Source organism: Sphaerodactylus townsendi, linkage group LG03 (genome assembly GCF_021028975.2).
Source record: "Sphaerodactylus townsendi isolate TG3544 linkage group LG03, MPM_Stown_v2.3, whole genome shotgun sequence".
Lineage (NCBI taxonomy): Eukaryota > Metazoa > Chordata > Lepidosauria > Squamata > Sphaerodactylidae > Sphaerodactylus > Sphaerodactylus townsendi.
This window is the reverse complement of record NC_059427.1, coordinates 133,061,597-133,086,839: the sequence shown is the minus strand read 5'-3', so window position 1 is coordinate 133,086,839 and position 25,243 is coordinate 133,061,597. Positions and strand designations below refer to the sequence as shown.

Genomic DNA, 25,243 nt, shown 5'->3' with positions numbered 1-25,243 from the left:
TTTCCATTACACAGGCAATATTTTTATTGTGTTTAATCCATCAATTGCAGCAACATTGTTATAAACTAAATGAATATCCAAAGGAACTTAAGTGTCAACAATTCTTCAAGAATGCTTATGTTCTAAGTTTGTCCTGGAAGGGAAAGATGAAAAAACAAACAAATCCCCAAACAAATATACAGTGGCATAAAGTCTCTTTTTATGGCCAATTTTCAATGCCTCCCTAAAGCATTAAGGCTACTGAGGCATATCACTGCAGATTATGTATCATCTCCTCTTTGGCAATGAGATGTGTTGTTTTGTTAACTAGAGACATCAGTGAATTGAGCTTGTGAGACCAGTCATTGAGTAGGTTATTTGGGTCCTTGGGTTTCTGAAAGTTGATAATTCCCGCCAGCCTATCTACTTTTGCATAGATGGTCTTATTCACCACTAAGTTGGATAAAAACTCCTCAGATTCCTGTAAAGCAAGTGAACAACACTAAATTAGGTACTTAAACTAAAATCCACACACCACAATTTAGTGCTTAGAAAAGACCAAAAGAGCTTCCTGCAATTCAGCCTCACAACCCATACTGTTATTAGTCCACATGAGTCTTGCAACCCCAGGAATAGACTCTTTCACATTTAGAAAGGATTCCTTGGAGCCCCTTCCAAAATATGGAACCACAGGAATATCTTCTACTCAGCACCTTCTGCTAATAAATCATGGGATTCAACTGATGCAATCTGAAGACCAAAATAACATGCTTGATGAAAATCAAATCCCACTGAAATAAAGAACATGATCCAGCCACTTCAGTTTTGCTAAACTATGTATCTGGTTGTTATATTAGACACAGTCCTTTATAATACTGACTCTGGCACTGAAATTAAATGGATGACATCAAACACAATCTGCCAAATAATAGTACAAGTCTAGAGAAATTTCTTGCATGATGCAAGCCTATGAGATGTACTAGCAAATTTTCAACATTTTGCTGAAGAAGTTAACATGTCCATCTATTAAGATAATCTTGTTGTATTAGGAAATTCAGAACCCACACATTTATTCCCATATTTCTAGATGCCCTGGAGACAAGGGGAGAATCAAGAACATTAATTGTATGTATAAAGGGAAAAGATTTAGACATAGGAGAAACAGGAAACAGAGAAGATGGGGTGGACACAGTGGATTGAGGGATGTACGGAATAAAGGTTCGTTTGATGAAGAGATACATGGAGTAGCTGTGGGTAACAACCTCCTAACTTAATAAAGTTAGTAAAGTTAAATTTTGCAGTGTCCACACCACCCTTTGTGATTGAGACCAGCAGACTTCAAGGCATTATTCTGAACTGTCATTGTTCACACTTTTTACCTCAAACAAAATTACCAGGGAAATCTTAGCACCACTTACATCAACCGATAAATCCAGGAGTTGTGCCATCCTCTTCATAGTAATTCTGGTATAATATTTTGCCATTATTCGAATATTCTAAAAATAAAAATTAGAATTTAAGACTGAGGTCAAGCAATCAAAATGTCTTCACAAACAAAAAGTAGTAAAAGAACCAGAATGTGCTTAGGCTCTGTAATGGTAAATAGCTTGAAAAAAGAAGTTATTTAATTTCAAGATTTCAGAAAATGCTTACAACATTTTCAGATTAATCATATTAACACCAGAGTTAGTAATTAGCTCACCAGAGAGATCCAAGTAAGGTTTATATACCCATAAACAAACACACACACAAAGCAGCCTCAATCCTCAGTGGGTTAAAAACTTATGAAAGTATTTATAAAGAAAAGTTGATATATGCAATACATCCAATTAAACTGGGCTTTAAAATTTGCTAGAATAATTTAGCTATGTTCGGACTTAAGCAAAGGTTTAACAGATTAACAAGGCAATACATAAGTTGTAATCAATCCTATTTAGGAAAAAACCCTTTGTGAATAGGATGAAAATAGCTACTAGTAACATTTCTCCCATTCTAATTAATGATCTTAAGCTTACATGCTCCACAACTCTGTTTTTCAAATCCTTCCATCGTTTTTCACCATCCTCTGTATAACCAAATACATCGGTTGCAGGGCTTTCTAGGGACCCTTCCCTCAATTCTTTTCCATATTCATCAACTAAGGCAGTCCAGCGCATCAACTCCATAGTAGTAAACAATTTTAAAAGATCTCTGTTAAAAAAACAAAACATTCTAAATTATACTATAAGATCCTGCATTTAAAATTTCTGCAGGCAGCATTAGTATATTTCTGTAACAGCTTCTTTCAACTACTTAATCTTCTTGAAGACAGACAATTAAATACTAATTCCCAGAAAGGAGTGCATCCACACAGTCTTTTATTTGCAATTTCATATGTATGCATACTGCAAAATATAAGCAGTATCAGTTCAGATGAAATGGTTATGCACAGAATTGTGAATGCCAGTTCTTACTTGTACATACAATAACAGAGTACAAACAGAGGCATTATGTCAAACACTGGAATGCTGACAGCTCAAATATATATATTTCAAAATATTTAAAATAAACTGTTTAGACATATTTAATCTCCATAAAGAATGCACATTTTTCACTTCATGTGACATTTGTCCACGGCCATTTTCTGGTACAGTCTCACACTAATCATGTTGTTATAACAGAATAGATGACTAGAGAAAAGTTACATACTTATACTTCGGGATGTCTTCTAATTTTTTATCACTGCTTATTCTATGCACCAGATCAGACTGTTCATTATCATAAGGTGATAGGATAACATAAAGAACCACACTCTTCAGTGCCTATTTGAAACACAGAGAAGAAATTTGATTGTGCAGGAAAAGAGTATTATTATTAGGCATACCAGAGTGAATCACAAAAGCAGCAAACCAAACTACCTTCGGTACTGTTTTGATATATTCTGGGGACTCCCCAGGTATGCAGAAATATGACTACATAAAACAAAACAAAAAACTCATCACCCTCCCCTCCCAACACTCTAGGACAAGGAAGAACAGAATGCTGAGAGCAGTTAAGCCTCATGAATGAGGAGGGAAGGTAAAAAACAGAGATCTCTTTAGAACAGGGGTCGGTAACCTTTACCACCCAAAGAGCCATTTGGACCTGTTTTCCATGGCCCCAAAGATCTACCGAACCGGTTCGGCCCCTCCACTCACCTTTCCTTCCAGCGCTGCTCTGGAGGGCCACGCCCACGCTACCCTCCGACCTCCAGGCAACGTGGAGCCACAGTATAAGGCTGAAAGAGCCGCATGTGGCTCCAGACAGAGCCACAGGTTGCAGACCCCTACTTTAGAACTTACAGAATCCTACAGAGAATATTTGGGTTTGAGGGGGACACAGCCAACTCATTTAGCGTCTCCTGTGATTTCTCGCAAGGCACCAGCTTGTTCCTTTTAGTAGCTCTACCTCTAGCAATTTCACACACCACATGACAATCAGGCTGGTTGGCATATTTACTGGACCAGGACTGCAATGTACAGTGGAACCTCGGTTTTCACTGCCTTCGGTTTTCATCCGTTTATTTTTTTTGTTTATTTTTTCAGTGAAAAATTTGTCTCGGTTTTCATCGATTTGCCCTGGTTTTCATCGATTTGCAGTAAGGTGCAGGGGTTTTGTGGAGAAAAATCACCCGGACAAAGCTGTTGCAGCCCATGTCTGCAACTTGTTTAATGACAATGTCTTGCCCCATTTCAGGCAAATCTTAAAGAGGCGTCAGAAACAGACCTCTTTGGACAGCTTTCTGGCGTGACATTGGTCCACTGGCTCTGAAGCTTGTCCTAGTGTTATTGTTTGTTACTGTTTTCAGCATTAAAGTTTATTCACCAAAAAAATGTGGTTTTGGTATGTTTTTTGGAGTGCCTAGAATGGATTAATCGGATTTACATTGATTCCTATGGAAAAGTTTGCCTCGGTTTTCATAGAGTATTTATCGGTTTCGGTTTTCATCGATTATTTTCGGATGGATTACCAATGAAAACTGAGGTTCCACTGTATTAGTACTTGATCAAATGCACACATAGTCAAAATTGACATGGCTGCAACTACAGAGAAAACTGCAAGCTTAAAGGCCTAATTAAGAAACTATCTTGTTATATTATTATTATTTGCATTTTACATTTTTGCATTTTGATCACACTTTTGCTGCAAGGACCTCAGGTCATGAGGTCAGCAGGGTCTGCCCTGATTACTATTTGGATGGGAGACCACACAAGGAAGTCCAGGGTTGCAATGCAGATGCAGGGAATGGCAAACCACCTCTTAACATATCTTGCTCAAAAACCCTAGAGTCACTGTAAGTCTCCTGTGACTTGATAGTACTTTCCACCACCACCCCCAGACTTTAGTACAGGAGTTGGAAACCCCAGAAAAGTATACACAAGGAATCTGGCAAAATATCTCATCTTCCTCCCTATTCTGAGGCAAAGGAAGGAGGAAGATGCAATTTCATCCAACACACCCCTTGTTAATGCAGTGTATGTTGGTAACAAGAATACCTCAACCCCAAAAGAGAACCAAAAGAGCTTCAGGCAAATGGTGAAAGATTCTGTTTACCTGTTGCCATTTGTTGCTTTCGGACTGAATGCAAGGAGTATCATAAATAGCTCTGTAGTGCTTACAAATGGAAAGATATGAACCTTCATGCTGATCCAGCTGAATCATTAAATTGTAGTATTTCAGTTTTGGTTTCTGAAATTTCGAAAAAAGTAATGTTAATGTAGACATAGTAAACTTGTCAAGCCTTTTCCGCAAGTGTTAACAGATCTATTTATAGCATATGAGTATAACAGCAAAAAAAAAAAAGGCACAAAACATACCTCTGTGTTTTCTTCCTGAAAAAATTTGGTGTTAATTTTCTTGCTAATAATTTGGGTTCGAATATAGTCTTTCACAGCCAGACAAAGCCTCATCTGTTCCAAGATGAATTCCACACGCTCTTTTTTTTCCATTGATCCATACGTTTCCACCTAAAATGCAAAACATATTCAATAAATTATATAGCTAACTTACCCATTTAAAAATCTTATACGTAAATCATAAGATGTGTCTTAGCAGTCTGTAAGCACTTGGAAGGGAATAATGTGATCACTGAAAATCAACGTGGGTTTCTCAAAGGCAAGACATGCCAGACTAATCTTATCTCTTTTTTTGATAGACAGACTTGGTAGATGAAGAAAACGCTGTGGACGTAGTATACCTTGATTTTAGTAAGCCCTTTGATACTCTTGCAAGTAAGCGGGAAAGATGTGGACTAGACAATGCAACTGTTAGATGGATTTGTAATTGGTTGACTGGCCGAACACAAAGAGTGCTCATCAATGGCTCATTTTCATCCTGGAGAGAAGTTTCTATCAATGACTTGGATAATGAAATAGAGGGCATGTTAATCAAATTTGAAGATTATACCAAATTAGGAGGGGTAGCTAATGTCCTGGAGGACAGGGGCAGGATTCAAAATGATCTGGATAGAGAGCTGGGCCAAAACTAACACAATGAATTTCAACAGAGATAAATGTAAGATTCTACACTTAGGCAGAAAAAAATGAAATGCACAGATATAGGATGGCTGACACCTGGCTTGACAACACCACATGTGAAAAGGATTTGGGAGTCTTAGTAGATCACAAACTGAACGTGAGTCAACAGTGTGCCAAGAAAGCCAATGAATTAGGAATATAGTGTCTAGATTGAGGGAAGTAACTGTACCACTCTACTCTGTACTGGTTAAACCTCACCTGTGTTCAGTTCTGGGCACCACAATTTAAGGATATTGACAAGCTGGAACATGTCCAGAGGAGGGCAACTAAAATGGTAAAAGTTCTGGAATCCATGCCCTACAAAGAGGGAGCTGGGGATGCTTAGTCTGAAAAAGCGAAGGTTAAGGGAGGACATGATAGCTATGTTTAAATATTTGAAGGGATGTCATGTTGAAGAGGGAACAAGCTTGTTTTCTGCTGCCTCAGAGACTAGGATGGGGACTAATGGATTCAAGGTGCAGGAAAAGAGATTCCACCTAAACATTAAAAAGAACTTTCTGACTGTCAGGGCTGTTCGACAGTGGAATTCACTGCCTCGGAGAGTGGTGGACTCCTTTGGAGGTTTTAAAACAGACTGGATTATCATATGTCAGGAGTACTTTGATTGTGTGTTCCTGCATGGCAGGGGGTTGGACTTGATGGCCCTTGTGGTCTCTTCCAACTTCTTGATTCTATGATAGCCAGGAGTTTTGCACCACAGAAATAAATCCTAAATTACTGTGCAATCTAGTTTCATACTTCAGTTAAGTAAACGTTTCATGTAACTTTGTGCATGGCTGTTCTCAGAGAAATTCATTAAAAGGCTTGGTGATTAAAATCCTCCCCAGAAGTTGGATTCTGGGCTGATGTAAGAGGGAGGACAAGAGAAAGTTGCACCAGCAGAACCACTAGTCTGGATCCAATCAACCTACCTGCTTACATTACATCCAGATTTCTGTAATGTGGAGAATACCAAACATCTGCTCAGTCATGAGTCCAATAAATGTTTCAAATTGCCAGTTATAATACTTTTGGGGCCTTATGAAATTTGATAGTGACCTCAGAATTTAAAGGTGTTTTACTAACTCTGTTGGAAAACTTTATTCCTCTCAATAAAAACACCTCTCGATAGACAATTGGTGGCTAACGAATAAAAGAACCCTTTCCAAACTGTTTTAATTGTTTGGAACTAAGCAATAAAACTAGGCAATAAAAGAAATGAAGTAAAATAATATCCAATTTTATCAGTTTCATAAATGTAATTCTGACTCCTGAGCAAACTCAAAGTTATAATATATGCTCTGAAAATTTGAAAAGTAAAAGCTGTGTTATCCAGTAATCATAAAGAATAGAACTGCTAGTCATGCAATTGTGCTTGATACTCAAGTTTCCTACTGTGCCCAATCTCTACCTAGAGGAATCCACAGCGATCAGGCCCCTCCAAAGGAACACCATGGTGACAGGTCCTATGCTTGACTGGACCCATCCACCTGAGCCATCTTGCACAAATGGTCCAACTGGCTGGGAGCCCTCCAGGAGAGTGGGCTCCCGAAAATTTGAGGCTGAGGAGAAAGGAGGCATTCAAGGATGACATTAGTTGGCATTGCCAGTTGCCAGAAATCTAGCTCTGGCTGCAGGAAGCTAGCTGGCCAGCAGAAGAGGTGAGAATGGGGCATATGTTATGTCTGAAGTGATCAGGGTGTGGTGGCTGAGAGGGAAGAACTTGCCCTGTGAGCTTTGTCAGCTTACTAAGTGTTCTGTATAATCAAGTGCTGGATAATAAACCTTTTTATTGTATATTGCAAGTTTCAGCACTAGAACAGAATCTATATCTGCAGATTGGGAAATATGAAGTATCTCCCTCATTATCTCTTTAAATCTGTATTGTACAAATCAGCTAAAGAAGCTTAACTTGTCCTAGATCTTGCCACATCTGCTCACAAATCTGTTTTCAGGTATCACTGTGAACAGAACTATGAAACTAGCAATCTTTGCTCCAGGTGGAAGCTAAGCTTCTGTATCACAGACAAACACTGTAGGTCATATCTGTTAATATATTATGAAAGACAACTGAAATGTAGTTTTTTGCCAAGTGGCCAAATGATAAAACTTTATGTAAAAACAGATACAACAGTCAGTACTTGTAATAATATTCTTCACTTTGTGTTAATAATTCCTGGACCAATACCTGAAGTTCTTGCAAAATTGAGGCAGCTTCTTTTACTTCACCGTTCTGTTCTTTTATGGTTGCAAGAGTCTTTGTCAGCCGAGCCCTCTCAATTTCAACATAGATCTGAAAAAATAAATAAATAGGTTTCCCGTATTTAAAGTGCTCAAGAGTACAGTGAGCTATATTAGAATGGTCCTTCATGCATAGTTAGAGCAGAGGCCTCCCCACAGGGATACAGAGCATCTTATAAATTGTATGGTCAGAAGAATCTGAAAGAATAATCGCGTATTGGGGTGACTGCTTGCTGACCCAGATGCATTTTCAAAATGCAAAGAAGGAAAATTAAGTCTGAAGAGACTGCCATTCAAGCTCTTACTACAAAATAAATTTACAATATGATCTTAAGCAGAGTTAAACTCTTCCAAGATTACTGACTTCAACAGGCTTAGAAGATTAAAACTTTGCTTAGGATGGTACAATTATTTATTCATCATTAGCCTACATGCTACATACACTACAAGCCACTAATATATGAATGTGAATAAACATTTAAAATGAGTATTCTCACTTCCAAAGGACTGTTCCATCTGTTGGTCTCCTAATTGAGGGCAAAAATGAATGGATCGCAACAGTTCATACAAGCTCTCTATTAGTTACAGCTCAGGAACCCTAAGCTATAATAAACACAAAAGCAAACCAAGGGCCAAAGATTATACAAGCACACTTTTCTTTGTCCTTATCGGAAATCTCCAATTAACTCTCCCTTATAAACAAACTGGTGGCTTGAAAGAGGCTCTACTGTCTCAAGGTAACTGTCTCAAGGTAACTGTGTGTGTATCCTAGGAATCAGTTCTAAGAATAACCAACTTCTCAGCTCTGGAACAGGGACAACTTTTACCTTTCCTTCTGTAACCATGCGCAGTGTGTCAATTAATCGCAATTTGATTGGGAGATCTGTGATCTCTTCAACATATGTGCAGCACTGCTGGACCATTTTAGCAACAGCCTAAAATGAAACACAACAATAACAAAATCCCATCATGTCACATCACAATCCTGCATAAATAGCATTTTTACTTATTGAAGTGTCAAACGGGTGTAATTTTTAAACAAAGTACCCATTCATACAAACATCTTTGCTGACATAAAACTGAGAAAACTTTATTTGAATCCAAAGAAGTGACCAGTAGAATCTGCTTCTATTTGGAGATGGAAATCACACAGAGCAGTCATAACTCATACTACACAAAATGGCAGAAATATTCCAACTGCTCTATTTTAGCAAGGCAGAAAAGTACAAAGTTTCACTAGCAATGATTGAATCTGCAGCACAAAAGCATAAAACTCGCCTATCTGCTAACTGCTTTAGAAGAATTGTGTTTGTTTCATGATTAATGGATAATATATTCAGAATTTCTGTAATAGCAAATCAGGCTTATTTAAATTTACTTGAAATAAATTTAAAATCTATCTAAGTTTAACGTACAGGTACCACATGTGGTGTTACTAAAAAACAACTATGAACACCATAAGATTTCTATATACCTGCCATTAGGAGGGCTTTCCCCAATGATACCAGTCTTTTGGTACCATGTAGGTACAGCTGCTACAGGAAATTTAAACATTCTTCAGGCAAGATGGCTTTTTGTTTAAACTGACAGAATACAGTAAAAATTGAAATTTTACAGTATTTCTGTTGGTATCATATTTCTCCAGCACTCAAGCAACAGTATTTAGTTGATGGAAACACACAATTCTTTCACCAAATGGCACCATCAATGCCAAATTCACTGCTGTGTGAAATATAGCTGAATGCTTCTTACAAACACAAGTTTCTGATACATAGTCTCATCTTTTTCCAAATGGAGCAAGCTTGCTGTAAACTGCCTCCACCTGCTGCACATTGCCTTCATTCTAGTCTTAAACTTTTCGCCATTATGTTTTTTCCTTGTCTTTTCATCCTTTCTCTGTTCATCTTATCCGAATGGGAGTCAATTTGTATATGTCATATCTTAATTTACAAAAATCTATGAAATCTTTAACGATATTATATTACTTCAAAAGGAGCTGCTGTATAGTACTGTGCTTTATAAACACTGTTTACAGTTGGTGACACAAATTCAATACCCCCTTCAAAAATTCAGTGAAAAATATTTCATTCTCTCTCCTTACCCTACTATAGAGTCCAACTGCACATACAGACATGACATTTTGCTGCTTGGAATTTTGCATTCAAACCACATCCTACATTGCTGAATACAGAACTCAATACAGAACTCAAGTGGATACATAATTGGAAGAAGGTGGAAAAGCTCTATGGTCTCATTCATTAACTGCCTTTTTCACCCAAAAGACACACAAGGCAATGAATTACCCATAAAAATCCACAATGATGCAACTGAGAGAAAAAATTATAAGGCATACTAGGCAACAGAGTCATTCACAGTCAGTTTTAAATATTCTTTCAAAAGAAAGACTTTCTAAAAATTTAGCCATGAAGTAACAATTTTGGCCTCTTAGGGGCTTGCTGCAGAGCCATAGTACTACTACAAAAATTATGTTTGGTTGGTTGCAGCAGAACAGGTTAAAGCTTAATCCATCGAGGACGGAGATCCTTTGGCTTGGCCATGGGGGCGAGGTTGGGAATTTCCAGCCGCTGGTGTGGGAGGGGGTCTCATTGGCGCCAACCTCCTCCGTTCGCAGCCTGGGGGTCCACCTGGATTTGTCTCTTTCAATGGAGACCCAGGTGGCCCATACAACCCGGGTTGCATTCTTCCATCTTCGTCAGGCCTGATGGTGGGCTCCCTTCCTCTCCCGCACTGACCTGGCCACGGTGATCCATGCAACAGTCACCTCCAGGTTGGACTATTGTAACTCACTCTACGCGGGCCTACCCTTGCATTTGATCCGGAAGCTACAGCTGGTCCAACATGCGGCGGCCCGCCTGCTCACAGGGGGCGCCTTTCGTGATCATATCCAACCTGTGCTGCGTCGCCTGCATTGGCTCCCAGTTGAGTTCCGGATCATCTTCAAGGTATGGGTGTTGACCTTTAAAAGGCCTTCACAGCGGTCTGGAGACCCTGCGTACCGCCGGGGACCGCGTACACCCCATATATGTCCCTTCCAGGCCTCTGCGCTCGGCAGAGGCCAATCTGCTGCTAGTCCCCGGCCCCTCCATGATGCGGCTGGCCTCCACTCGAGCCAGGGCTTTTACGGCCCTGGCCCCTGCCTGGTGGAACACCCTTCCTCCAGCTGTCCGGGCCCTGTGGGATCTTGGTGAGTTCCTCCACTGGGCTTTTGGAGTGTCCGGCCGCTGATGTGCCCCCTCCCTCCCCCCTCTACTCTAGTTCCTGTACTAGGGTCCCTTTACCACCTATAGGATCCCTTCGCCCCCCCCTTCGGGAAAGTTTTTAAAAATTGATTTTGTTGCCGACAAAAATGCCAATTTTGTTGCTGTTTTTATATGTTTATCGCTGTATTTATTTTAAATGGATTTGATTGTATGTTTTAAACTGTTGTTCACCGCCCAGAGCCCTTCGGGGGTAGGGCGGTATAAAAAAACCTCAAAAATAAATAAATAAATAAATAAATTATGTAAAGAGAAGGACATCCACAGGTCTTCAACTAGTACTAGAATCCCCATTATGTAATAGCCAACCCCCACAAACAACCTAAGGCAAAAAACCACAGGGCAAACCATAGGCTGCTTCTCGACCTTTTGGCTAAAATCAAGCGTAGCATATTCATAGGGCAAACATTCCAACAATCCAAAAAGGCTGGAAAAACTCCTGGCCTTCTACCAACTTATGACAATTCTATAAATGAGTACCCCATTGCTTTTAAAAAGCATTTCCAACCTTGACACTTTAATTCAACAGCAACATTTCCCTTGGGCATCCCACGTTTGAACACTGAACATAGTTCATATGTGCTTTTTCATACCAATATGAGATATACCAATATATGTCCCTATGATATCGACCATGTCTCAAAACCATTATGTGTGGCAACAGACAGCTAAATCACAAACCAAGAGCTTAAATTTCTCCAGTATGTGAAGTCCAAACATAATTTCAGATTGACCTTTTTTTTTTACTAGAGTAGTAAGGAACCAATGACATACGAAAAAAGAGGACATTGAGGAAGTTTATTATGGTTTCCTTAAGCAGCTTAATGATAAGGCAAGCAGTCATCTTGACACACACCCCTAGACTTTACATACTAATAGCCTTCTTGTTAACTGACACAGCTAGCCATCTTTTTAGAGACAGCAAGTAAAAAATAGCCAACCTATGTAACTGAGTAAACCAACTCTTCTAGACCACAGAACTGACAATAATTTCCTCAGGCACAGAAGGGGGAAAAAGAACAAATTAAAACTGAAATGTTCTTTGCATCTTGCACCAATATTAGATAAACAGAAGTGGGGGCCTGTAATGTCTTGTGGGAGACTCATTTTTCCTGTATCCCCCTCCTCCAATATTTCCTATTTCCCTCCTCCTGGCAGCCCCTATATCCTCTCCACTTTCTCATCTCTCATTCACACCAACCAATCTGCCTTTTATCTGCCAACCCATCTTCAGCAATATTATATTATATTATTTATTTCATTCTCCCCCTTTCTGTATGATGATATAACTGTTGTGGTCAATTGATCCATAAAACAACCTCATACAGCAGACAACAGTATCCAGTCAACAATAGCAAACAGGTCCATACATCAAAGGAACAAAGGGATGCCTAAGTCTAAGGTTACATAGACTTAGGAGCAAAATATTACAACAAAGGAACAGCTGCTTGAGATCTCTGGTTTTCAATTTTGAAAACCTCTGCCAATCAGGACTCAAAGCGGTTCATATCATTCTCCTTTCCTCCATTTTACCCTCACAACAACCTTGAGGGGTAGATTAGGCTCAGAATGTGTGACTGGTCCAAAGAGAGCATCATGGCGCAATCACGGCCTGAAAGTCTAACCACTACATATATTGGTTTTAATGATGTGTCTGCTGTGTATGTTGTGCAATATTAAGGTGTCTCGTGATTACTGCTAGACTGCATTGCCTACTCCAGGCTGGAGTTGCCAATTTTTAAATGCAGAACATATGATTTATAGTTGAAAGTGTATTTGTGAACTTTTGTGAACTTATCGACGCTAATTCTATAAACTACATTTCCCACATCACAGTTTGCAAGACAGTCAACGGCTTTCCGAGTTAAGTCAACCAAAATACACCTACTTTGGCTTTTTTGGATCAGATTTAACTATTATGTGAACAAAAATGGCTAATTATGTTGAAAGTACAAAATTCAATGGTACTGGCCATGAGAAACTAAAGCATCAGATATTTCAGCAATAACATACTGAAGCTTGTCTAATTAGGAAAAAAGAAGTGTCATTAGGATTGATCTCTCAAACAAGTTACACAGCTACGAAGGGTAGAAAAGAGGTCCTTCTTTTTCCAGCATCTGATAAGCTTAAGAAAATTTAAATGTCTCTCTAGCATTGCAGAAGATGCCATCTCCTAAAGTCATTTTAGCAGTATTCATAAAAGCAATCGCTATACTGATAAGTCCATAGTAGCAAGGCCAGAGTCATTTTTCCAGTCACCTCATTTGAAGAGGTCAAAGGGTGGGCAGATACACGGCAAAGGGGAAAATATGATTGCATATGTTCTAGATGCTAAAATTGACTACTGTAAGCAGCTTATGTGTAGAAAGTCACCCATCAGCAACTAGGTCACATTTGTTCAGGAAACTTAAGACACAAAATAGCCATACTAAAACAACGTAGGAAGATAATAACCTCATACTTCATTCTGTCAGAGATTTTACCAATAAAAATAAAACTGTGCCAAGAGAAAATTAAATATGGCACTACAAACATTTATGTGAGTTGATGTATTCCTAAACTGATTTTAAAATCAAAGCAATAAAACGATAAATAATTCAGCTTTCAGCCATGGAGCAAGAAGACTAACATAGAAGCGGTAATGCAATAACTAATAAGAGCTCTTAGTCCTCTAGCTCTAGGTACAAGCCAAAATACAGCTGCCAGTGGCAATCAGACTTTTAACCCTGGCAGCCAGCAGGAAAAACTTCTGGCTTTTTCTTCACCATATAATTTTAAAAGGTCCCCAACAACAAAGGAAAATATGCCAAGTGAGATGCAGCATCATTTTCATGGGTTGGAGGAGGGGAGTAATCACTGCACACAGAGGCTCCCATTTCCACCACCCTGTAAAATCCACTCATTGAGCATTAGATGTAAAAAGGATGCTTTCACTTTGCCCCTATCCAGCAGCAAGCCTTGCCTTAATGACTATTAGGACAAATGAGCTCTGGCAAGGGTAGCCAAAATTTCTGGACCATAGTTTTTTGGATCTTCCCTTTTCAGTGTAATCTTACCTGTTTTAATTGACTTCTTCTCTTTGACAGAAGAATAATATTTTCATTAAGGGCATCCCAATCTTTAGCTTCATAACACATTTTTACTACAGCAACCAAAATGCGAGATGTAGACACCATGTCAGAAGCCTAAAGAGAAAAACAAGTAATTTATTGTAGAACTCAGTACAGTTATATTGCTAACATTTCTGAACTGTAAAGAACACTATTTTAATCTAGAACAGGGATTCTTAGCAGGAGCCATAACCCCAGGGGATGAATCTAGGCAGGGATTTAAAACATCTGGAGGGGAACTTAACATGGAGTTGGCTGGTGGCCATCATTCAATGTATGCTGGAGATATCTGTATCATATGTTTATACCTTCAAAGCCCCCATATAAATATGACTTCCTTTTTAATTTTTTTCAGTTATGGCTTCAGCAGCATTTGATAATAATGTTGCACACTTGGTAGGGGATTAAAGGTTAAGAAAGGTTATTATTTGATAATAATGTTGCACACTTGGTAGGGGATTAAAGGTTCTTAACCTTTAATTGGCCATGCTGGCAAGGGCTGATGGGATTTGTAGTCCATGAACATCTGGAGAGCCACAGGTTGCAGACCCCTGGTCTAGAACAATTGCCATTATTGGATTTCCCCACCTCATTCATAAGGATGCCCCGGCAGGACAGAAAAAAGAGTTAATTGTTATCATTTCAACCTTCCAGAGAGGCTGCAAGTACAATAATATGGCTAAAAGGTATTCAAGGGTGATTAACTCCCATTACATGATCCTGGAATATAGAGAGAGTTGAACAGTCAAATACTTTTTTTAAAAAAAGGAAGAACAGTTACTTTGGGTATGTCACTTACAGTTCGGGTCTGTTTCTCCAACGACAGCAATGTCTCAATCGCTTCCTGAAGTCTTCCATCCTAAAATAAAAATCATATTGACCAAAATGAGAAACTTTTAAATTAGAGAATATCTAGCACTTCAAATTCAACAAGCATTTATCAAAGTGAGTTACAATTTGTCATCCTTGATTTAAATGTCTTAAAGGCACCTTGAGCAGCTGCACAGCAGAAAGGAGGGACACAATCTATATATATTAAAAGCTAACAGTGTTTTTGTTAGTGGTAGTACAACTCAGTAACTGTTGGGCCAATTCCTCTGAAAATTCCCAGCCACTATAGTCAGCCAGGTGAGAGTGTTTTTAGATGTTCACATACCTAAAATTTCACACCTGGCCCAGCTAAAACGCCTTTTTCCTGGTGCTCCATGGTGAAGGACATGCAGCTGCCTGTGTGTAACTGTCACCCTTAGAATGTTCACTCAGGCGGCCAGATATGAGCAGTGGAAACAGTACATAGGCAGTAACTCCAATGCAAGTGAAACACATACACACGAGGGAGAGGGAAGGGAGGGATTGGGAGGGAGGGGTGGCATGCAAGGGGAGAGAGTGAGGGAAAGGAAAGGGACAGAGGGGGAGGCATGCAAGGGAAGAGAAGTGAGGGAGGGAAGAGAGTGAGGGGCGACATGCAAGGGACGGGAGGGAGGGGCCAGGCACCCTAGATTCCCTGAATACTGCGGTTACAGTTAAGAAAACCAGGCACGCATTACTCATGAGTAAGCTCGGTAAAGCAACCGTGACATACTTTGCATGGCTGCGTCGTGCCCCTCAGAGGGTTTCCTCAGAAGCGACACCCATTGCCACCAACCAAACTTACTCCCAGGTAAAGTATCATGACCAGCCAGCCTAGATGTGTGGGAGGGGTGTTCTTCCATTCCCCGCCCCCCAAGGAATGTGGGCCCACACATCAATGACATTGCACAGTATCAGGCTGCGTGTTTGCATGAGCATGTACTGCTGCCCTTTGCAATTGATTTGCTGCTACTGTTCCTTTCCCATTTCACCACAATAAGCCATAGTAACGCGTGGCCAGGCCCTGCTAGTATTCCAAATAATAAAATCATTATCTCAACTGTACAAACCCAATTATGAACTAAAGATACTGGGTCTTCAGCTAATTCAATCATGACTAAGACCCATTGAAAACAAGGGGGGAGAAGTTAGTTGCAACCAACTTCTTCGATGGTATACGCCACTGATAGGGAACCTTTAACAGTCAAAGAGCCATTTGGACCCGTTTTCCATGGGAAAAGAAAACACTTGGAGCCGCAAATAATTTTTGACATTTAAAATGAAGATAACACTGTATATATTGGGGGTTTTTTTACCTTTTACTCTGTTCATTCTGAGAAGCGCATGGATGCGTCTGGCAAGGATGGGGCCAGCGGCTCGGCCTCGCCGGCTGCCGGGAAAGCGCCCGCCCCGTTCCAACGGGGCAGGCGAGAGGGGAAGCCCGCGGCGCGGCCCATCCGGCTGCGGGCAATTGGTGCGCCCGCCCTGCTGCCTGCCGGGCGGGCAAGGATGGGGCCAGCAGCTCGGCTCGTGGAGCTGCAGTGCAAGGGCAGAAGAGCCGCATGCGGCTCACGAGCCACAGGTTCCCTACCCCTGGTATACGCTGTATAAAAATTGCGGTCTTTTAATGGACATAAATAATCCTTAATTGAAGTTTGTTAAGTTATTTGCTCTACACCAGGTTTTTGGAGCAAGGTTTGGAAACTTGTCAGTACTGTCCGTCCAAATTAACAGTGGAAGTCTTAGTCTCTTCCTTTTTAAAAGGACAATTGGGTAATTTCTGCTGAGTTTCAGCAACCTTGCTGAGCAGCTCCTACCAAAAGCCTGCTCTCCCTGACAAGAAACAAACTGAGGAAAGTGGGTGATCCATCCTGGAGACAGGAAATCTGGAAGATGTTTAGTCTTACCTCCTTGATGGACAGATGGAAATCACCCACGTCAAGACGATCTCTCCCTCAGAGAGAGAACAGTAGGTTCTGAATGCTCAGGATTAATCCAGATCTGACGTCTTACTGATTTTGAGGAAATCGGTGTTTCCTCAAAAGGAGTTGTTGAATAGATTTTTAAGGAATTATCCCAAACAGTCTCAGAGGAGTACAATCTCACAGACTGGCACTGTAATAATGATACCTCCATCAAAAAATTTAAATCCTGAAGAGTATTCAGATATGGAAGAGATCATGGGAAAGAAACAGATTAATTCTGTTATAAGTAATCTGGTACACCAGACCCTTTCTGCTGACCTACTAAAAGTGGTATCTACCTGCTTTGGCTGTTACAGCTGCTACGGGGCGAGCTGTGGGGCTTGGGAGAGCTGGAGCAGGAGACAAAGCCCAAAACTGATTGGGAGATAAACCCCAGTTTGTGAGAGGCACAGCAGCAGCTGTATTGCTGCCTAGAGAGGGGGATTGCAGCCCTGGTCACCGTTTACATGGGACTGATTAGGGAAGTCCTGGATGAGCGACTGAGACCAGTGGCAGAGGTCTCGAATGTCCAACTAGCTGGTCGGACCTTCCTGTAATCTGGTTTTTTTCGACAACAACAACAGCTCTGCTCCCTGACTCAGCCACCCAGTGGTGAGAGAGGTGGGACGGCTGGGACTGGAGAGAAGTCTGGAGAGAAGTATAGTAGGTGCCGAGGGCTGCACCTCCTGAGTGAAATCCAACAGGAGAGTCTCGACCCCTTCTCTTCTACTGAATGCAACAACAGCAAATTCTGGATGGTTTTCTCTCTGCTGAGAGCACTGAGAGCCTCGTGATTCACTGTTCTCCCTATAAACTTGTAATCATTCAGGGACATCAGGAGTTGGTGGCAGCAGCTCCTGTTCGGTTTTCAGCAGTGACTCTCCTCAGACTGATGACTTCGTAATCTACACCCCTCAGGACTTTGCCTTTGTAATTTACACTCCCCCCAGGACTCTGCCTTGAAGCCGCTACCATCAGTCCCTCATGGCTGCAGCCCCCCCCCCCCCCGGTTAACCTATATCCTGAGGAATGAGGGCAGTGGGGATCAGGTTTTCCCTGCTTCATCCTTGGTGTTGATTAATGCCAGGTCCATTAATAATAAGACCATCCGGGACTATCTCGGGGCCCTGCAGGTGGACCTGGCTTGTGTCACCGAAACCTGGGTGCACGAAAGTGAGACGGTGGCGTTGGGTGAAGCCTCGCCTCCAGGCTTTGCGTGTATTCACCAATCTCGAACTCAGGACCGGGGCGCGCGCGGTGTAGCGATGTTCATCCAAGATTCGATCCCCTTCAGGGCTATCCCTGTCCCAAGGATCACCGGATTGGAGTGGGTGTCCTTGGAAAGGTTGGCTACTTCCTGGTGTACTGGTTGCCTAGCGCACCATGAGACAGAATGCTACCTCTGCTTTCTTTCGGTGGCTTCTTCGTGCGTTACAGATTTCCCTGAACTTATTGTCTTGGGTAAATTTCACTTATCCATAATGTGAATACTGCCCCTCATATTACCAGTAGCTGCTTGATCCGTGCCATGGTGGCGAACCTTTGGCATTCCAGATGTTATGGACTACAATTCCCATCAGCCCCTTCCAGTATGGCCAATTGGCCATGCTGGCAGGGCCTGATGGGAATTGTAGTCCATAACATCTGGAGTGCCAAAGGTTCGCCACCAGTGATCTAGTGTCATCCATGGTGACGCTAGGCCTCTCCTTGATAAACTCTGGCACCACCCATGAGGCTGGTCACGCTTACAGATTAATCCACGATTCAGGAGTTGTACTAGATTCTTATCCCCAAATTATTAAGCGCCACCCGTTCCAGCAGCTATACCTAGAAAGGTTCGGATGGGCTTGCCACGCCAACCCTGTCTAGGCGACAGGCTGATTCATGTCCGCCTGCGGAGACTTATGGATCCAATTGGATTCCTGAACGCTCTGCGGGATCCTGAGCCCCCTGGCACCCTTGATGAGCAGGTGGAGGACTAGAATTCCAGGCTCTCCGATGCCATCGAGGTGATTGCTCCCCAGCGTCCTCTGTGCCCCCGTTCTCGGCTGGCCCCATGGTATACTGTGGAGCTGCGCCAAATGAAACAGGAGCTCAGACGGCTAAAGCGAGTGTGGAGGAAGTCTCATGATGAGGCTGCGCGAACACCCTATGAGACGTTTATGAAAGTCTACGAGGACGAAGGCGACGAAAAGGGAGTACTTCTCGTCTTCTCTCGCGTCCGCTAGCTCCCGCCCAGCACAATTGTTTTGTGCAATTTGATTGCATACCTCTTTACCTGAGGGTTTGACAAATTCTCAATTGACTCTTAGCTGTGAGGGATTTATGAGCTTTTTTGCGGATAAAGTCATGTCGCTCCACCAGGACTTCCTGGCACTGTTGCTACAATTAGCGAACTGGAGGCTCTGTTGCTGTCTTCGAGTCCTTACTTGGACCGGTTTTCCCTACTCGCTGAGGCCAATGTTGACAGGGCTCTAGCTGCTGTTAGACCTACTACCTGTCCTCTGGATCCGTGCCCCTCCTAGCTGATTAAAGTGTGCCGGGAGAAGCTGCGACCCCACCTGTTGAATGTCATAATCTGCTCCCTGCTCTCCTTAAGGGTTTCACAGATTTGCTTAAATATCTATATGCCCTAGACCAGGGGTAGGGAACCTGAGGCTCTCCAGATGTTCAGGAACTACAATTCCCGTCAGCCTCTGTCAGCATGGCCAATTGGCCATGCTGGTAGGGGCTGATGGGAATTGTAGTTCCTGAACATCTGGAGAGCCGCAGGTTCCCTACCCCTGTCCTAGACTTATCATCTACATGAAGATGCTTGATTGAAATTAGAAGATATTTTACAGAATATTAAGTATGAATAGCTAGACACAGAAATAATTCTCTGGGTATATAAATGCCCACACAGGGTCAGACCATGTAACAATTAGTAATATGTTGGGATATGGTTTAGATGATGATGCACTGCACAAATGATCGTCTCAAAATAATAAGGTAAATAAATCCAGCCAAATTTTATTCTATTTGGTGTTTAAATATCAGCTATTTTGATTAAATGGGAGCTGTAATGACATATATCAAAGGGTTGGTTTACCTTTGTGTAAGATAGGGGAGCTAGCTATATAGATTGCATATTTGTGTCTCCTGTTTCATGGTCAAAACTGGCTTAATTCTCACTAGGTATCAGAGGAGAAAGTGATAATCTTCCTTTGAAATTGGTGCAACTCTCAATAATTGCCAAGTATAGAATAAAGGGCGCCCTCTTGGATAAGAGAGGCCTTCAATTAGTCCATAAAGCTGGACTTGGGAATTGGACATCTGGTTCTAGAGGAGGAATACTAAATGTTCGAAACCAAGTGAGAGAAAGTGATGGCAGCAGGGCAGCAATATTCTAGGATGTAGTGAACGATCTGAGACCACTACATTTTCTTCTAAATGTTCAGTAAACATCCTTCCAGACTCATACAAGACCATGGGGCAGATTGTATGGCAACAAATATAAAGTGGAAAAATATATTATCTAGGCACAACAGGAAACCTATAGTATATCTGAGGAAGCTGGTTTAGCTTTATTAACCCAGAGGACATGTGCATGTAAAGTTCCGCCAAGTCACAGCTTATTTATGGGTTTTCAAAGCAAGTGAACAGAAGTGGGTTTCCACTGGCTTCCTTCACAATATCTTCCTTGGTGGCCTACCATCCAAGAACCAACCTTGCTCAGCTTTCGAGATCTGAATTGCAGCCACTCAGAGGGCTCCTCTACCTCCCATTAAGAAGCAATGGGTAAACCTGACCTCTGTCTACCCATTACTTTCAATCGCAGGTAGATCAGGTCTACCCCATTACTTTCAATCACGACCTGTCCTCAACCCATTGCTTCTTAACAGATGCAATTCTTAGATGATGTCTCTGTAGCTATTAATATTTCTCATTTAAAACAACAAAACAGAAAAAATAACACGTGCACAGGATCACCAGGAAAAACAACTTTATTCATCAACTTCTTCAAGTGAAATGGCCTTCAGATGAGCTGTAAGCAGAGGAAACTCCTGAAGCTGACACAAAATGGTGGGCACGAGAACAGGACAAGGCAGGCCCTACGACCTCTATGGAGCATTCTACCACAAATAAGATTCAGAAGAAGTGGCAGATGAATTTGCAACTCTACTTAAATCTTTTAGTAGAAAAGGGTATAATGTTGTACATGAGATAGCCTCTCAATTTTTTCCTTCCTACTTTGGAATCAGATAAAGTTTTAGTCCTGTTCAGAAAGTGTCCTAGAAATATATATATGGACATCCCACAGAACTATGTAAATATTTTAAGTACTTGGCAACACATTTTAATGAACAACTTTAGTTGGAAAACTCACAAAGAGATGGCTAAAATTATGGTTTTACCAACTATCTAGCAAATATTTAAATTTTTCTAAGTCAAATAGCAGTTAGCCCTTAAAATCCACAAGAGAAATAACAGCTGCACAAATGTGTTTCAGGTCTGAGATTTTGGTAACAGGAAATATTGCCCTACTAGAACCTCTGCAAAACGGCTTCTTTAAAATGCTTCTATTAGCATCTCCTGGAACTCCGGCAGCTATTTTGAGAGCCAAAGCAGATCTCACCTGCACAGAATCTATAAATAAAAAAGATGTTCCAATACTAGTGGAAGTTAAATAATATGGTAGACTCTAGGTCAGTGATGGCGAACCTTTTCGAGACCGAGTGCCCAAATTGCAACCCAAAACCCACCAAGTGCCAAAGCCCAAATTGCAACCCAAAACACACAAAGCGCCATCATGGCAATTTAACCTGATGACAAGCGGCAGGACTGGTTGTAGTCCTGCGTGCACCCCAAGTCCCGCACGCACCGCTCTGCACCTCTCTAGCATCTCCGCCTCCTCTGCCCCCCACTCGGGCATCAGCCACCCAGAGTACAGGCACCAGGCCCACCAGCCAAGTCCTCCCTACTCACTGCGGGGCGTTGTGCCCAGCAACTCAGGCCAGCCTAGATGTGTGTGTGGGGATGGGGGGGGGGTAATGAACTCTATGCACGTGCCCACAGAGAGGGCTCTGAGTGCCACCTCTGGCACTCGTGCCATAGGTTTGCCATCACTGCTCTAGGTTACCAAGAAATGCCGGTTTGAGCAGCTGAGATTTGGGTGTGGCGTGGGAAGCTGAACCCATCTGCCATGTTAAAAAGAGACAACACTTACTATCCCCACAACCAGCTGTTTTTATTGCTGAGCTTTATAAAATCTTCAAAAGCAGATCCAAGTCATACAAACATGGATAAAAGAATAAATACCCACTGCTGATCTTATTATTATAGTTATTTTAAAAGATGTCTCTAGTTACTTATATGAAATCTCTTTTCCAAGTGGGAGGAAAGCATTTACAGAACTGAAGTTCCAATAGACGTTAAAAGTGTATTTGGAAGAATGTATCTACAAATCCCCATTAAAGAACAACTACCGTGTTTCCCTGAAAATAAAAAAGTCTTATATTAATTTTTGCTCCCAAAGATGCGCTATGTCTTATTTTCAGGGGATGTCTTATTTTTATGTGTTCTGTTCGTCGGGCATGCTTCCAAACAAAACCTTTGCTACGTCATACTTTCGGGGGATGCCTTATATTTCGCACTTCAGCAAAACTTCTACTACGTCTTATTTTCAGGGGATGTGTCATATTCGGGGAAACACGGTATGTACATATCAAACTAGTTGCACTGAAGATTTAACCCATTATATATTATATTTTCTATTATATTGTTCATTATATGATTCTCTAAGAGAGAAATGTTTGACTTCTTATCTCTCTCACTGAACTGGTTGATTATCACGGTTGATATAATTGTTTCTCTGCTGCCTGATATAGAAGTATTTCTTATCAGGTTGCACCATACACAATCACAGCAAAGAAAATCTGAGCCAGGTCTGTGAGAAAAGAGTCCCAAAATACAGTATTCATGCTTATGATTTTTATATTTCATTCATGAGTTTAATCTAACATGATTTTTAGCAACAATTGTAACATACCATAACAATAAAATGATTGCTTTTGCCCTAAAAATTGTCTTTCAGAGAGAAATAACTGCAGAGACTGTTTTAGGATATTTGCTTTTGCTATTACCAAACTGCCACATAGCTGGTTTATAACAATCTATTTTTTCTACACAAGGTAACCCATGCTATGAAACTTTTCGCTGTCAAATATGCTGACAACCAATGTTATGGATGCATTCAACAGGTGGCTAACAAAAGCCATGGTGGGGTCACATATGTACAATAGTAGTTTCTGCAGAAAGCAGAAAAATTCTACAGTGAGCTACTGCTCACATCTTGGGATTAGATTTATATGATGCAGAACGCTGTGAACAACAATTATGTGTAAATGAATTCAGTGAGGGTCTCCCCCCCCCAAAAGCATCAAATTACAGAAGACGAACTGATTAATTTTTCTTACACCTCTTATGGTCTCTTACCTACTTGAAAACTCCCTACCCGTGAATATGTCTAACGCCTTCTCTACCTCTTCCCAGTCTATTCCATCAAACAATTTTCATCCGGTCCATCCCATGAAGCTACTCTCCCTAAACAGGCCAAAGGATCAGGTCAATAAATAGTTGGTTACAGCCGAGAAGGACAAGTTCAGCCACTTGGATTTAGAGGGAGAAGGTGCCCTTCTCTCCCCCCCGCCCTTTTCTCAGGGGAGCATCTGAGGCACGGGCGGCGCCAACCACGCAGTCAGTAGCCTCAGTTTATATCACTCAAGCTGGTTTCCTGCCGCCCAGGGGTAAAGCTGCTTCCACCAAATGGACCACCCTGAGAGCACCCCCCTCTCCCGCGCATGGTTCGGCCCGCTCCGCGCTGCAGTGCCTGCGCCCTGACCGGGCGGCTGTTGTCTGCCGTGAATCAAGGGCTCGCGCGGCCTACGTTGGGCCGCACCATGACTCAGTCTCTTCCGTGGGGCCCGGCGCCTTACCTGGGCCATCTGCTCGCACTCGGGCAAACGCTGGTCCACGGTCGCGCTGTAATCCACTTCCATCTTCACAATGCGGCCATCGGCCCGCTCAGTACCGTCGTCCGCCATGGCGAGATCCCGACCAGGCTCGCGCCCCCCCGTCGGCCTCTCACGCGAACGCTCACTCAGGGAACCAGTCAGTCATGCAGACTCACCGGAACCGGAAACTGGCTGCTGCACGACGGCCCGCCCCACCCCGGCACTGGGATCAGGCACTGTAGTAGACACCCAAAGAAAAAGTGGCAATGATGCGCAAGAGAGACGAGCAGTGAGGGCTCCCCGCACTCCAAAGTGAAATAGAGTTCCTCCGCAGAAGAGGCACATCCAGGAGTTTCATGGTGACGGATCTTTATGTTCCATATATACATAGACATGCATGCATACATAAGCCTTTATTGGCATAAGATACAAAAAAAGAAATCAATAGAAAACAGCTATAGCAAAAAAGAAAGTAAAAAGGGTAAAAACATTAACAATTCATAATTTCAAGAAGAAAATTAGCAAATTAGCAAAATTTCAAGAAGAAAATTAGCAAATTAGCAAAATTTCAAGAAGAAAATTAGGAAATTAGCAAAATTAGAATGATACCTCAGGATTGTTCAACAAATATGGAATTTTGTAACAATCTGGTAAATGTAGGCAGTGCAATAAGATAGAATCCTTGTATTTCAGCCTGATTTTATCATATTTGGAACATTCAAATAGTGGATAAATATTCATGTTCCAATGATACAGGATACTTGTTGCAGGAGAAAGATGGGAAGAGAGGAGAAGATCTAAGTCCGTATTATTGGGCTTCTTGCTCATTTCCGGGCAGAAGGAAAGTACTTCACAGAAATGTCTGGTTTTTGTTCTTTACACATGCAATGCCCAGGTGCTTAAAAATAACTTCATGTATTTACATTCTCACTTTATGTTTTATGATACCAGCAGCACAGACAAGGTGAGTTGGTGGCATGGCTGAGCAGTGGTTCTAGCTGTAGCAGGTTTGCTCGTCCTCCAACATCCATTGTACCAGGTGGCCACCTGAGCTCATGGGGCAGTTATTGGAAAGGACTTCTTGGCCAGAGACCAACAAAATAAATGATGAGAAAGTCTGTGCGGTGTGCTATAGAATAAATGACAGAATAAACTATGAGGAAGTCAGTGCTGTGTGCTGTGGAGTTTATTTGAAACTTTTTCCCCGCCTGTACTGCACAAGCAGACAGCCACGTTCCTCACGAAATCTTTATAACCGAAATAATAATAATAGGAAAAGGGATGGGAATATCA

General features: G+C 41.7%; 2 protein-coding genes across 2 annotated transcripts in view; one reads left to right on the top strand and one right to left on the bottom strand.

Annotated features, from left to right (window-relative positions):
* PSMD12 (proteasome 26S subunit, non-ATPase 12) lies at positions 1–24,140 on the bottom strand. Its single transcript, XM_048491692.1, has 11 exons — positions 23,933–24,140; positions 14,942–15,001; positions 14,089–14,217; positions 8,582–8,689; positions 7,702–7,806; positions 4,815–4,964; positions 4,552–4,686; positions 2,668–2,780; positions 1,995–2,169; positions 1,398–1,475; positions 1–460 (listed from the first exon to the last, which is right to left on the bottom strand). The coding sequence occupies exons 1-11, from the start codon at positions 24,038–24,040 to the stop codon at positions 251–253; spliced, it is 1,371 nt and encodes a 456-aa protein (XP_048347649.1). The 5' UTR covers positions 24,041–24,140; the 3' UTR covers positions 1–250.
* A 24-nt stretch (positions 24,141–24,164) lies between these two features.
* Positions 24,165–25,243, top strand: part of PITPNC1 (phosphatidylinositol transfer protein cytoplasmic 1) — a 169,669-nt gene continuing 168,590 nt past the window's right edge. Inside the window, exon 1 of the mRNA XM_048491695.1 lies at positions 24,165–24,309. Within this exon, the coding sequence (XP_048347652.1) occupies positions 24,307–24,309 (3 nt within the window). The 5' untranslated portion in view covers positions 24,165–24,306. The remainder of the gene's footprint in view (positions 24,310–25,243) is intronic.

Excerpts from the sequence above, each read along its gene's own strand:
- PSMD12 (XM_048491692.1), bottom strand. The coding sequence starts at position 24,040 with ATGGCGGACGACGGTACTGAGCGGGCCGATGGCCGCATTGTGAAGATG. Across the intron at positions 7,807-8,581 it reads GCATGGTTACAGAAGGAAAG|ATCTATGTTGAAATTGAGAG; the intron begins GTAAAAGTTGTC and ends TTATTTTTTCAG. Across the intron at positions 4,687-4,814 it reads TTCAGGAAGAAAACACAGAG|AAACCAAAACTGAAATACTA; the intron begins GTATGTTTTGTG and ends TCGAAATTTCAG.